The following is a 14917-nucleotide window of genomic DNA, read 5'->3' as shown; positions in this document are numbered from 1 at the left end:
GCAAAAGTATCGTGTATGCATAGCCCAATCCATATGTTGAGACACTGAGCAGCGTATTGGTGCTACCTTTGACACTATTCGGATGCAGCCTGGCTGATGTGAACGTGTGAGACAGAAAATGCTACGGCGCGTACACGCTTGCATTGAGGCACATGGCAACCATATTCAACACATCCTGACCGCGCTGGTTAGCCGCGTGGTCTATGGGGGCCTTGCCCCGGTTCGCGCGGCTCCCCCCGTCGGAGGTCCGTCCTTCCTCGGGCATCGGTGTATGTGTTGTCCCTAGCGTAAGTTAGTTTAAGTTAGATTAAGTAGTGTGTAAACCTAGGGACCGATGACCTCCGCAGTTTGGTCCCACAGGAACTTACCACAAATTTCCAAATTTTCTCAACGCATACTTTAACTGTGGCTGCGTGGTACAGATCGTATTAGACCGCAGTCTCTATAACAAAGTATGGTTGAATAAATGGTCTCTACATGGAAACCATGCATTTCCTAACATAAGTCCATTAGACCTTTTTTGTTCCGTATTCTCTCATCGACCAATCCCTCGAGCTGGTACACGGTGGAAAAAAAATCACCCTGCGCAAAAGCCTTCTCACAGTGCCTTGTGTCTGCTTAAATGTAATGTCAGCAACCGGTTTGCTCTGTTACAGGGAACAGAGCGGCGAGAAAAGGAGTGACTTCGTGGAGCTGCTGATCCAGCTGAAGAACAAGGGCGTCATCTCGCCAGCTGGGGAGGAGAAGGACAGCAGCAATGTGGAGGCCAAGGACAAGGGATTATTCGGTAAGCCTCTACCTGCGTATTCCTACGAGGAGATTTCTCGCAAAACACGGTGTCGCCGGCGCAGAAACGCATCCTTGTTGTGACTGCGGGGCGAGTCCATCCCATTGTTCGAAAGGGTGGCCCATCTGATCTGTCTGTCGCCTGCTGACCCGCGCACTTGGAACATTTTAGTTGCTATCATTTTGCCACGTAGCGTGGCACAGTAATCATTGCGCTCCATGGGAGCAGGAAAAGTTCTTCTTAATCAGACAGCTACGATTATATGCAAGTGGCAAACGAGGAAGCAAAAATTTCATTAAAATGTGTGCTTGAGAGGATTGCAGGAATCGATAGCTATTCCAATCGCTCGATAAAGAAAATAAGGAAGGAGGTTGAAAACACAGCTACAAGTGTTTTTGAAGACTTCATTATATCAGGAAGACGCGTAAAAATTAGAAGAAAATTTTATTTTTGGATAATATTGAAGAAAAGATTTTCAGGGGAGTAACATACAATTTCATGTGCCTTATGTCCTTTACTTTGCGTTATCACTATCGCACTAATTGGCGTTGTTCAGTAACTGAATTTCTTACGTCTTTTTTATGACATTTCCATAAGACAGGATGTGGTCGATCTTGTTTTGCTTTGGTTGATCCTTTGTTAATGGTAGCGTTTCTTTTTTGGTATTCTATACAGAACGTCCCAGGAATTTTGTGACGAACTTCGAGGAGTTGTATAGGGTCTCTTGAGGAAAAATCGAGACCTCGAAAAATCGTGTCCGGAAACGTCATCCAATGACGCTACAAAGTGTCGAAGTGGTAGGTGCTGGCGCCTGCCAGTACGCCACCCCCTCGGCAGCAAACGTTACTGTGTTCGCTGACGGATCGCTGGTGAATCGTCTCGCAATGTTGTTTGTTATTGAGTGATCGCGACTGATTGCCACGAGCGCCGGTGGAGAAGATGCAGCTAGCTGCTGCATAAACAGGCCTTGTCTCCTATGAATGCGATGCTCTGTTGCCTTTTTGGATGATGGTTTCAGACATAGGTTTCCATGTGTAGTTTATTTTTCTCCTGGATACCGAAATACACTAGAGATTTTCGAGATGTCCACGAAAGCTTGAAGAGAACACAGTGTACGATTTCCTAGCTGCAGAGAACCAAATTGAAGGGTGTTACCTGGTGTTTCCGGAACACTGCGCGGGACTATTGCAGCGGGCAGCAGGGCTGTTTCATCTGAACTTGCATATAAAAAAGGTGTGAATGAAGTGAAAGGCATTATTCAGTTGGTGGAGCATATTCCACGTGTAGAATTTCTGCATGTATTGGTACTCCACAGACGAGAGTGGCGCGAACGTTACGTATCTATCCTAATCAACTGCAGCAGATTCAGCACATTCCAGACGGAGACGAAGGCAGAGGATTGGAAATTTGCCATTGGCTAGTTGCAAATCGTAGAGTAATTCATTAATTTATTATGACGTTGTTGGAGAACGACAATCTCCTCTATAAAAATCGCCATGGATTCCGCAAACAGGTATCTTGCAAAACTCAGCTTGCCCTTTTCCTGCATGCGATCCACAGCGCTCCGGTTGATGCCGTGTTCCTCGATTTCAGGAAGGCATTTGACACCGTCTCGCACTGTCGTTTAGTCAAAAAAAAAAAAAAAAAAAAAAAAAAAAGAAATAAATAAAGAAAGAAAGAAAGAAAAAAACACGAGTTTATCGAGTATTGGATCAGATTTGCGACTGGATTCAAGAATTCCTTGCAGACAGAACTCTTAACGGAACAAAATCGACAGATGTACAGATAATTACCGGAGTACCCGAAGGAAGTTTGATAGGACCGTTACTCTTGACAGTACATATAAATGATTAGAATAAAGCATCGGAAAATCTTAAGAGTGTTCGCAGATGGTACTGTTGTCTATAAGAAAGCCAGAAGACAGTATCGATTTGTAGATTGAGCTGCAGAGGACTGATGTATCGTGCACGTTCTGGCAGATGACCCTGATCGTAAATAAATGTTACATACTGCGCATATATAAGGCAAGAAATCCTCTACTGTAGAACTAAACTATTGATGAAAAATTGCTGGAAACATTATCTACTGTAAAATATCTAAGAATAACTATCCAGAGTGATATTGAGTGGAACGGCCACATAAAGCAGATAGTATTAAAAGTAGATGCTAGATTAAGATTCATAGGAATAATCCTAACGAAATGTAACTCATCCACGAAGGAAGTGGCATATAAGGCGCTTATTCGACCGATTCTTGAATATTGTTCATCCTCACTAGGTAGGACTGATAAAAGAGAAGGTCCAAAGAAGAGCAGCGAGTTTCGTCATGGGATTGTTTAGGCGGCGCAAGAGCGTTACAGAGGTGCTCAACAAACTGCAGTGGCAGGCGCTATAAGAGAGTCATTCTGCATGAGAGAGAGGCTTAATTTTTCAATTTCAAGAGAGCACTTCCTCTCACATACATCTCGTGATATGGCCACGACGAGAAAATTCGAGAATTTAGAGCTCATAAAGACGCTTACGATCCATCATTCTTCCCAAGCGCCAATCGCTAGTGAAACAGTGAAGGAGCGGTCAGTTAGTGGCACCAAAAGTGCCCTCTGCTACACACCAGTAGGGGGCTTGCGGAGTATTATGTAGATGTAGGTGTAATAGTGTTTACTGATGAAGCCATTTCCAATCGCGATAGTGCCAGTAACACTCTCACAACGGTGGTCCAACGGAAACCCGCATGACTTTGTGGGGACACATTTTGAAGAAAGCTTCTCTGTAAATATGTGGTGTGGTATGACACACAGTCACTTGAATGGGAGTGTTGTGCTACCGCATCGTCATAAGTCGCCCCATTATCTAAACTCTCTTGAAAACGAGCTTCGAGAATTGGTGGAAGAGATTCCTTTGGATACACGGGTAGGTAAGTTCTCCCATCATGATAGGGGCCCGCCGCTGTGGCCGATCAGGTCTAGGCGCTTCAGTTCGGAATCGCACTGCTGCTACGGTCGCAGGTTCGAATTCTGCCTCGGGAATGGATGTGTGTGATGTCCTTAGGTTAGTTAGGTTTAAGTAGTTCTAAGTCTAGGGGACTGATGACCTCAGATGTTAAATCCCATAGTCCTTAGAGCAATTTGAACCATTTAGAACAATGATAGGGACCCTGTATACTCTGGTCATCAGGTGACACATCGTCTAAAGCAAACATTCCCGAGAAGATGCAACGGTAGAATTTTTCATAGTTCTTAGTCACCAACGCCGCCTTTTAGTTTACATTCCAATAGCCGTGACTGTTACAAATATATATGGGACTCAACGGTATACAGAGTTGGCAAAATAAAACTGCTCCATAAAATATTTCATGCACATGAAGACAGGCAATTCCACTTACAGCATATGCCCAGAGTGCAGAAGTTGGGTTGTCTATCTTAAGGTGCGTGAAATATTTTATGGACCAGTTTCACTTTCCTCACCGAGTATGAATCGTTTCATTCGTATTAGTCTACGTCTACATCTGTACTCCGCGAGTCACTTCAGGGTGTGTGGGCGAAGAGTACTTTGTGCACCAGTGCACTTCCTCCTTTTCCTGTTCCAGTCGCATTCGGTTCACAGGAAGAACGACTCCCGGTAACCTTCCTTGTGGGCTCGAACCTCTCTAATTTTATCTCCATGGCCTTTTCGCAAGATATACATAGGAGGAAGCAACATATTGATTAACTTTTCTAGGAAGGTACACTCCTGGTATTTTAAGAGTAGACCATAATCTAAATCTGCGACCCCATGATTACTCTGTTCAAATGGTGCAAACGGCTCTGAGCACTATGGGACTTAACATCTGAGGTCATCAGTTCCCTATAACTTAGAACTTCTGAAACCTAACTAACATAAGGACATCACACACATCCATGCCCGAGGCAGGATTCGAACCTGCGACAGTAGAGGTCGCGCGGTTCCAGATGAAGCGCCTAGAACCGCTCGGCCACACTGGCCGGCGATTACTCTGTAATTCACTATCAAGTGCCTTACAGAGGGTTTATCGAATCACCTTTAAGCTACTTTCCTACAGTTCCACTTTCGAACAACGCGCGGAAAAAACGAACATTTAAATCTTACAGTGTGAGTTCAGATTTCTCTTATTTTATTATGATGATCACTTCTTCCCATGTAGGTTGGGGCCAACAAAATATTTGCAGACTTTGAGGAGAAAGGTGGTGATTGAAATTTCATGTCAAGGTTCTACCGGAACAAAAAATTCGAGACTATCTCTTCTATTTAGCGATAATACAAAACGAACTGCCCTTTTTGGAAATTTTTTCGATGTCTTCCGTGAATCCTGTCTGATACTGATCCCAGAAGAAAGCGGACAAGCGTACTGTTAGCAGCCTTCTTAGGAAACCTGTTATATTTTCTAAGTGTTCCGCCACTACATGACAGTCTTTGGTTTGCTTTCTCTACAACATTATCTATGTGATCGTACCAATTTAAGTTATTCGTAATTGTAAACCCTAAGTATTTGGCTGATTTTTCAGACTTTAGATTTGTGTGATTTGTCGTGCAACGGAAATTCAGTGGATTCTTTTTAGTGCTCATGTGGATGGCTTCACACTTTGAATGATTTATAGTCAATTGCCAATTTTGGCGCCATACGGATATTTGTCTACATCACATTGAAATTCGTTTTGATCATCTGATGACTTAACAGGACGGTAAATGACAGCATCATCTGCAAACAATGTAAGAAGACTGCTGTGAACGATGCAGAAGGCCTCTCTTTCAGCGTCTGCCACTAGACCTGGTTGAACATCTCTTTCGCGCTCACGAAATGAACCTGTAACGAAACGTGATGCTCTTCTTTGGATCTTTTCTATTTCCTGTATCATTCCTATCTGGTACGGATCCCATACTGACCAGTAATACTCAAGTATTGGTCGAACGAGTGTTTTGTAAGTTGTTTCCTATGCTGATGGACTACATTTCCTGAGAATTCTTCCCCACTGAATCTCAGTCTAGCATCTGCCTCACTCACTATTAATTTTGCGTGGTCATTCCACTTCAAATCGCTCCGTACGCATACTTCCAAATATTTTATGAAATTAACTGCTTCAAATAACTGTTCTGCAATTTTGGAACCACACAATAAAGAGTCTTTCTGTTTATGTATTCACAATACGTTACATTTATTTACGCTGAGTGTCAGTTGTCATTCCTTCACCCAAGCGTCGATCCTCTGCAGGTCTTCCTGCATTTCGCTACAATTGTCTGGCGTCGCGACTTCTCTGTATACAACAGCACCATCCGCAAAAAGCCTCATGAAACTTCCGAAATTATCTCGTAGATCATTTATATATTTTGTGAAAATTAATGGTCCTATGACAGTCTCCTGTGACACACGAAAGTTACTTTTACGTCTTGAGACTTCCTTGCGTTCAGAATGGCATACTGTGTTCTGAAATTTCAGAGACTTTACTGGTCTCATACAGATATGATTTTATGCGTATAGACTGAAGCGGTGATTGAATATTTGCTTAAGTACCTTCACCTGGGTTTCAGGCTGGATCCCACATTTACTTTCGGTGTTGAGGTGCTATTCCAGAACATGGAGAGCCTCGACAATTCTGCCCGTGTGTAAGGGCAATTTAAAGTAGACTGGAGCGGCAGTAAGAATTTGGACCGAGGAGGGAGGCGTGCCATGGTAATACGTGCAGTTTGTTGGAACAGCTGTGCAGAGGTGGCCTAGTGGTGCCGGCGTGGTAGCTCAGCGTGTTCGGTCAGAAGGTTAGCTGCCCTCTGTCATAAAAAACTGAGTTAATGGAAGCATCAAGGGACGTCCGCCACGAACAAATACAGCGAACACTTACGAACAAAATGAGATAAAAAAGCGGGCACGGTGGCTCAGCGTGTCCTGTCCGAGGGTTAGTTGCCATCTGAAATTTAAAAAAAACCGAGTGAATGTATCGATGATGAACTTCAGTGGGTGTCATGGGATATCCGCGACGAACAAATGCAACGCACAATACCGAACAAAATGAGATTTAAGAAAAAAAGAGATAAAAAATAGTGGCTAGCGCACCTGACTAATAAGCAGGATATCCGGGTCGGTTCCCGTCCATGGTGCAAATTTTTACTCTCCAGTTCAGTCTATATACATAAAATACTGCGTTCTGATGCTAAAAACTCTTCAGTCCAATCACCCAGTTAGTCTAGTATTCAAAACGCTTGTACTTTGTTCATTAGGCTATGCTACCGCCTCGTGAAATACACTCCTGGAAATTGAAATAAGAACACCGTGAATTCATTGTCCCAGGAAGGGGAAACTTTATTGACACATTCCTGGGGTGAGATACATCACATGATCACACTGACAGAACCACAGGCACATAGACACAGGCAACAGAGCATGCACAATGTGGGCACTAGTACAGTGTATATCCACCTTTCGCAGCAATGCAGGCTGCTATTCTCCCACGGAGACGATCGTAGAGATGCTGGATGTAGTCCTGTGGAACGGCTTGCCATGCCATTTCCACCTGGCGCCTCAGTTGGACCAGCGTTCGTGCTGGACGTGCAGACCGCGTGAGACGACGCTTCATCCAGTCCCAAACATGCTCAATGGGGGACAGATCCGGAGATCTTGCTGGCCAGGGTAGTTGACATACACCTTCTAGAGCACGTTGGGTGGCACGGGATACATGCGGACGTGCATTGTCCTGTCGGAACAGCAAGTTCCCTTGCCGGTCTAGGAATGGTAGAACGATGGGTTCGATGACGGTTTGTATGTACCGTGCACTATTCAGTGTCCCCTCGACGATCACCAGTGGTGTACGGCCAGTGTAGGAGATCGCTCCCCACACCATGATGCCGGGTGTTGGCCCTGTGTGCCTCGGTCGTATGCAGTCCTGATTGTGGCGCTCACCTGCACGGCGCCAAACACGCATACGACCATCATTGGCACCAAGGCAGAAGCGACTCTCATCGCTGAAGACGACACGTCTCCATTCGTCCCTCCATTCACGCCTGTCGCGACACCACTGGAGGCGGGCTGCACGATGTTGGGGCGTGAGCGGAAGACGGCCTAACGGTGTGCGGTACCGTAGCCCAGCTTCATGGAGACGGTTGCGAATGGTCCTCGCCGATACCCCAGGAGCAACAGTGTCCCTAATTTGCTGGGAAGTGGCGGAGCGGTCCCCTACGGCACTGCGTAGGATCCTACGGTCTTGGCGTGCATCCGTGCGTCGCTGCGGTCCGGTCCCAGGTCGACGGGCACGTGCACCTTCCGCCGACCACTGGCGACAACATCGATGTACTGTGGAGACCTCACGCCCCACGTGTTGAGCAATTCGGCGGTACGTCCACCCGGCTTCCCGCATGCCTACTATACGCCCTCGCTCAAAGTCCGTCAACTGCACATACGGTTCACGTCCACGCTGTCGCGGCATGCTACCAGTGTTAAAGACTGCGATGGAGCTCCGTATGCCACGGCAAACTGGCTAACACTGACGGCGGCGGTGCACAAATGCTGCGCAGCTAGCGCCATTCGACGGCCAACACCGCGGTTCCTGGTGTGTCCGCTGTGCCGTGCGTGTGATCATTGCTTGTACAGCCCTCTCGCAGTGTCCGCAGCAAGTATGGTGGGTCTGACACACCGGTGTCAATGTGTTCTTTTTTCCATTTCCGGGAGTGTATTTACTAATTTTCCTGAGACGCCCTGTAGATTCACTGGGACTGAGTTCTTGTATATACATACTCCGGTATAGAATATACTGTTTTGATCTAGGGATATATGAAATTCTCGGACACACTGTAGTTTCTGTGGGACGACACGGAGTGAGGTGGCGCAGCGGGTGGCACATTGGACTCGTATTCGGGAGCACGACGGTTCAAAACCCGCGTCCGGCCATGCTGATTTAGATTTTCCGTGACTTCCCTAAATCGCCTCACGCAAATGCCTTGTGGTTCCTTTGAAAGGGTACGGCCGACTTCCTTCCCCATCCTTCCTTCCCTAATCGATGAGACTGATAACCTCGCTGTTTGGTCCCCTCCCCAAATCAACCAACCAACCTGTGGGACCACAAATAAGAGACGGCCCTTACTTGTTGTATTTTCCACTACAGACTTCGAGGGCGACGACCTGGTGGCGCAGGCGTCGGTGTTCTTCTCGGCGGGCTTCGAGACGACGGGCTCTGCGCTGACGTTCACGCTGTACGAGCTGGCGCACAACCCGGAGGTGCAGGAGCGCCTCAGGGCGGAGGTGCTGGAGGCGCTGGCCAAGGCGCCCCAGGGGCCGCTCACCTACGACACGGTCGCCGACATCCGATACCTCAACATGTGCATCGCAGGTCGGTACACGCGCTCACCTCACTTTCATCCGTACAGTGTGCATCAAACCCTGATAATATAAATAATACAGATGCTGGAGGATCCTACACCATCTTCGTAACTCACAACTTCAGGCGTGTTAGCAGATTAAATTGTGAAAACTTAGATCCGTCAATAACGCAGACATCTACAGTGTGTCTCAAACCTTTTAGGTCAAATTGAAAGAGGTGAGTGTTGGTCCACAACCGATTATATTTTGACAGGGAAATGGTCGGAAATGCATAAATATTGTGTTACAGACATATACAGCGTACCCGCATAACAACAACGCAGCGCAAATTAGTTGTTCAGTGTGACGATCACAGTGATGCAACGGCGCATGAAATTCTGCCGCACTCTCTCAAAGGTCCCTGGTGTCCGTTGTACCAGGAGACAGGCGGATTGGACCCTAGTAATCAATTCTTCATCTCTTTCTACGGGTTTTCGTACACCAACGTCTTGACGTAACCCCAGAGGTAAAAGTACAGAGGTGTGAGATTCTCTAAGCATTCAGGTAACGTTGTACGTGCTTAGAGATGTTCTCTAAGCACGTCCGGCGTTACCTGAATGACACCATTCCAGGACGTTGGAATGGAAGAGGAGGAGCAGAAGATGAACTTCATTACGGTGGCATCCCAGTTCTCCAAACCTCACACGTTGTGACTTTTACCTGTGGAGTTAGGTAAAAGCCGGTCTCGGAAACGGCCGGGAGAGTGGTGTGCTGACCACATGCCCCTCCATACCCGCATACAGTGACACCTATGATGAGAATGACACGGCGGGCGGTCGGTGCCGTTGGGCCTTCGTGGCCTGTTCGGGAGGAGTTTAGTTTAGTTTAGTTTAGTTTAGTTACGGAAAAGACTGCGTTCTTACCCCCTCTCCCCCCCTATGCCTGACACACTTGAAAGTCGGCGACATCGCACTGTTGAAGCTGTGAATTCGATAACGAGAATCAGCTGCTTCGTGTGTGGCAGGAAATGAGCCTTTGTATTGATACATGGTGTTTACACTGAATGCATAAAAATTTGAACTTTCCTCTTTCCAGAAACGTTGGAATTGTGTTCACAGCAATAAATGTTTGAAATGCGTTCCTTCTTTTTGAATAGCCCTGTATATACAGGGTGTCACTCCTAAGAGTCGTCAGGCGCATTTTCTCTCGTGTTTCGGCAGATACTTACAATTTATTTTTTGCAATGTGTAGCTAGTCAGTCCACACAAATACTGCTCAGCACGTCTTCCACGAGACGTCCAGTGCCGACAGAAAGTGTCGGTTTGTATCCCGTTATGAGCAAAATGATTTTTAAATAGGAATTTTACGTGCCTACTTGTTTGGGCGGTCCCAAATTAGTCTGTTGCGATATGTGCTCTATCGATATTTATTAACGTGCCTATTAAAGTCATCAGAAGATCAAAATAAATTGCAAAACGTTTTAGAAAAGAAATGTGTAAGGTGCAAAAATTGGAAATTTACCCTAAATACCGAAAAGTGTGAGGTCATCCATGTAAGTGCTAAAAGAAATCCGTTAAACTTGGGTAACACGATAAATTAGTTTAATCTAAAGGCCGAAAATTCAACTAAATACCTAGGCATTACAATTACGAACAACTTAAATTGGAAGGAACACATACAAAATGTTGTGTGGACGACTGATCAAAGACTGCTTTTTATTGGCAGGATACTCAAGAAATGTAACAAATCTACTAAAGAGATTGCGTACACTACGCTTGTCCGTCCTCTTTTACTGTTCTGCTGCGTGTTGTGAGATCCTTACCAGATGGGATCGATTGAGTGCATCGAGAAAGTTCAAAGAAGGGCAGCACGTTTTGTATTATCGCGAAATAGAGGAGTGTGACTGAAATGTTACAGGATTTGGGGTGGATTCATTAAATGAAGGCGTTTTTCGTTGCGGCAGGATCTTCTCAGGAAATCTGAATCACCAATTTTCTCCTCCGAATACGAAAATATTTTGTTAACGCCGACTAGCATAGGTAGAAACGATCATCACAATAAAATAGGGAAATCAGAGCTCCCACGGAAAGATATAGGTGTTCGTTTTTTCCGCGTGCTGTACGAGATTGAAATAATAGAGAATTATTGTGAAGATGGTTAGATGAACCTTCTGCCAGGCACTTGGATGTGATTTGCAGAGTATCCATGTAGATGTACCAGGTGAACCGGTATGAAATGAGCGTTTTTTTTTTGTGAAAATGAAACACTAATTTTGAATTGAAAAGTAGAAACATTTTATTCAAAATACTGACCATTGCTTTCTATACATTTTGACCACCTTTCTGGCAACTTGTGGACACCACACCAATAGAAATGTTCGTCTTTTGAAGCAAACAAATCAGACACCCAAGTTTTGACTTCTTCGTAGGAATCGAAGTGTTCCTGAGCCAATGCGTGTCCCATTGATGAAAACAAATGGTAGTCGGAAGGGACCAAGTCTGGTGAATACGGCGGGTGGGGTAGCAGCTCCCAGTCAAGTGTTTTGATTGTATCCTGGACCAGTTTTGCTTTGTTTGCGGGTGCATTGTCGTGTAAAAAAATTACTTTGCCATGTCTTCTGGCCCATTCTGGTCTCTTTTCGATCAATGCATAGTTCAAATTGATCATTTGTTGTCTGTAGCAATTAGTATTCACAGTTTCACCGGGTTTAGCTCATGATACACCACACCTTTCTGATCCCACCAAACGCAGAGCATTGTCTTCTTGCCAAATCGATCTGGTTTTGCAGTCGATGTTGATGGTTGTCCCGGATTAACCCATTATTTTTCCCGTTTATGATTCTTAAAATAAATCCATTTTTCATCGCCAGTAACAATTCGATGCAAAATTGATTTTCTTTCATGTCTTTGAAGCAAAATTTGACAAATGGTTTTTCGGTTTTCCATCTGTCTTTCATTCCATTCATGTGGCACCCTTTTTCCACACTTTTGGATCTTTCCCATAGCTTTCAAACGGTCAGAAATTGTTTGTTGTGCAACATTTAGCATTGCTGCCATTTGCTTCTGACTCAAAGCATCATCTTCATCCAATATTGCTTGCAATTCGGCGTCTTCGAACTTTTTTGGTGGTCTTCCACGTTCTTCATTTCTTACATCAAAATCATTATTTCTGAACCGTTGAAACCATCTTATGCACGTTGCTTCTGATAGAGCATGATCACCATATGCCTCGACAAGCATTCGATGCGACTCTGCAGCACTTTTTTTTTCAAATGAAAACAAAAAATTAATTATTTCCGCAAATCATCACTTTCTGGTACAAAATTCTACGTTGTTAATACGATGAAAACATAAGATGTTGTTTGTTCCATGACATCTTTGATAGATGTCATACGAACGTAACAAAAAAAAATTAAGGCTCGTTCACAACAAATGTTCCCTATCGACACATTTGTATCTTAACGCTCATTTCATACCGGTACACTTGGTAGATGTACTGGAGATAACGTCTGCCACACACCGCAGAGTACAGGTGTAGATGTACGTTTAGCTAGTCTCTGTCTTCACGCTGTCAGTAGGGGGTAAGGCAGCTAATAAGGCGGACACTGCCTCTGGTGGTCGGCCGCCGTTAGCTGGCCAGAGCGTCACGGTGCCGTGGTCGGTGTTGCAGAGACGCTGCGCAAGTACCCGCCGCTGCCGCAGCTGGACCGCGAGTGCGTGCGAACGTGCGACTCGCTGGTGCCCGGACTACGCATCGAGAAGGGCACGCCGATCGTGGTGCCCGTCATGGCCATGCACTACGACCCCGAGCTCTTCCCAGAGCCCGACCGCTACGACCCGGAGAGGTTCGCTCCGGAGGTGGTCGGCAAGGGACCCAAGGGCTACCTGCCCTTCGGCGACGGACCTCGCATCTGCATTGGTAAGCATTCTACTCTCTTTTCACTTGTTTAGTTAAGGAAAGTCAAAATTTTTCATACGATCCAAAACAACAAACATAACAACAGCACCTTAGGCCGCTATTACACTATGTTTCTTTGTCAAAGTTGATATGTCAAATAATTATGTCAAAGAAATTTGACATTGTAATAGGGAACTTTGGCAAATCTCGCCTTTCGTCAAAGAAATGTGTTCAAATCTACGGCCTCGCCGTAGACTTGATCATAAAAGTCGTTCGCCTTTTGTTCACTGTGTGTGTGTGTGTGTGTGTGTGTGTGTGTGTGTGTGTGTGTTATTTTGTTGACGAGTTTCGCAACGGATTGATCTGGCAAGTAGCCTTTGGCTCCTGCAAGAAGTAATTTCCACCCCACACAACTACAGTAGTCAGACAGACGCTCGACGCTCCTAACGTACCAAAAAGAAATGCCTGAAAAACTTTCAGCAATTAATATTTTCTGGAGTCGACCGCTGTAAGGAAAAGACACAAAAATATTCTATTTTCTTACGTAACTAGTGGGATACTTGGGTACTGAAGTATTGCTAGTTAGTGTAAGAAAAACATTAAACGTATGGAAAATATTATTTATTGCAAAATCTGAGAAAATCAAGTGAAACTTTTATTTATAAACTGATACACAAATTTCTGGGTTTTTTCGGAATCCTGTTAATGGAATTTTATATACAAAGTGTGGGAAAGCTGTTTTATCCCTTTTCTTTAAGAATGTTATCTTCTCGGCAGAATGGCTGAAAGCTATGCCTACTCAACTTGAATAATTATCCGATTGAATTTTTCTAAGTACGGTCGAGGCTGTCGCGTGAGAAATGTAATGGAGTGACGTGAATGAAGTATTTTATTTCTAATGGAGGAAAGACGGGGCTCACCTACGCTGTAGCGCACAGTACCGTGAGCTGCGAAGACTGCTGCCTGCGTCGTTCGTCGCTGAAAAATAACAAAACTATCTCTTTCTATCTGGACTGACCTTCACCAATCGAACTCTCACTACGCCTTGATGAAGTCAAGGACTCCTGTCTGCCCCTAGTCTAACTATTGGTACACCGGTCAGATAACCAGTCCACTGCGATGCCACTCAATGTTCGCTCGCAGGCGCTAACTAATACTATGTCTGTGTTCACACCCCACATTAAGTGTCGCGGTCAACACAGTGAACAAACGCTTAATGTCGAGCAATTCACTATAGCCGCGTGGGATTAGCCGAGCGGTCTAAGCCGCTGCAGTCATGGACTGTGCGGCTGGTCCCGGCGGAGGTTCGAGTCCTCCCTCGGGCATGGGTGTGTGTGTTTGTCCTTAGGATAATTTAGGTTAAGTAGTGTGTAAGCTTAGGGACTGATGACCTTAGCAGTTAAGTCCCATAAGATTTCACACACATTTGAACATTTTTGAATTCACTATAGGGTATCATTCCGATTCGCTAGCGACAGAGGTACTCTCTCAGTGCAGTACCGAGTAGAGACTTTGTTCCTCGCTCTCTGTGTACACGCAAGAGTGCACTCGCTCCCGCTACGTGTTCCCGCTTCAAGAGCGTCACTGCAACGGCCCCTCTCCACGCAAACAGCGAAAGGGTATATCACCCGCTGTCTTTCACTCACTCCTCCATCTCATTGCGTCAGAAATAGTCCGCCAGTCAGCGTTACTCTTACAAACGGGAGAATGGCGCTCCGTTTAAGCCGACCAATCCAGAAATATATAGCATCTGCGTTAAGCGTTTACTGTCCACCTGTGAGAAGCTTAGCTGAAGTAGCAACTGAAGAGAAGTTACTGCAAATATTAACAGTATACATATTTTTTGTATACTTTTTGGTGCTACATACTAGACATTGTACTTCCAGGTTATAAACAGTTCTGGCACTTTTTACCTTCAATAAAAGAGAATGGTCCAAC

The 14917-nt window shown here is 45.2% G+C and overlaps 1 protein-coding gene across 1 annotated transcript in view; it reads left to right on the top strand.

The window, feature by feature from the left end:
• The window catches only part of LOC126094907 (cytochrome P450 6k1-like), a 72681-nt gene that overhangs the window by 49818 nt on the left and 7946 nt on the right, over window positions 1–14917 (top strand). The window contains exons 5-7 of the mRNA XM_049909546.1: window positions 657–787; window positions 8889–9113; window positions 12752–13000. Coding sequence (XP_049765503.1) covers window positions 657–787; window positions 8889–9113; window positions 12752–13000 — 605 coding nt within the window. The remainder of the gene's footprint in view (window positions 1–656; window positions 788–8888; window positions 9114–12751; window positions 13001–14917) is intronic.

Source organism: Schistocerca cancellata, chromosome 8 (genome assembly GCF_023864275.1).
Source record: "Schistocerca cancellata isolate TAMUIC-IGC-003103 chromosome 8, iqSchCanc2.1, whole genome shotgun sequence".
Classification (NCBI taxonomy): domain Eukaryota; kingdom Metazoa; phylum Arthropoda; class Insecta; order Orthoptera; family Acrididae; genus Schistocerca; species Schistocerca cancellata.
This window is presented reverse-complemented; position numbering and strand designations above follow the sequence as displayed.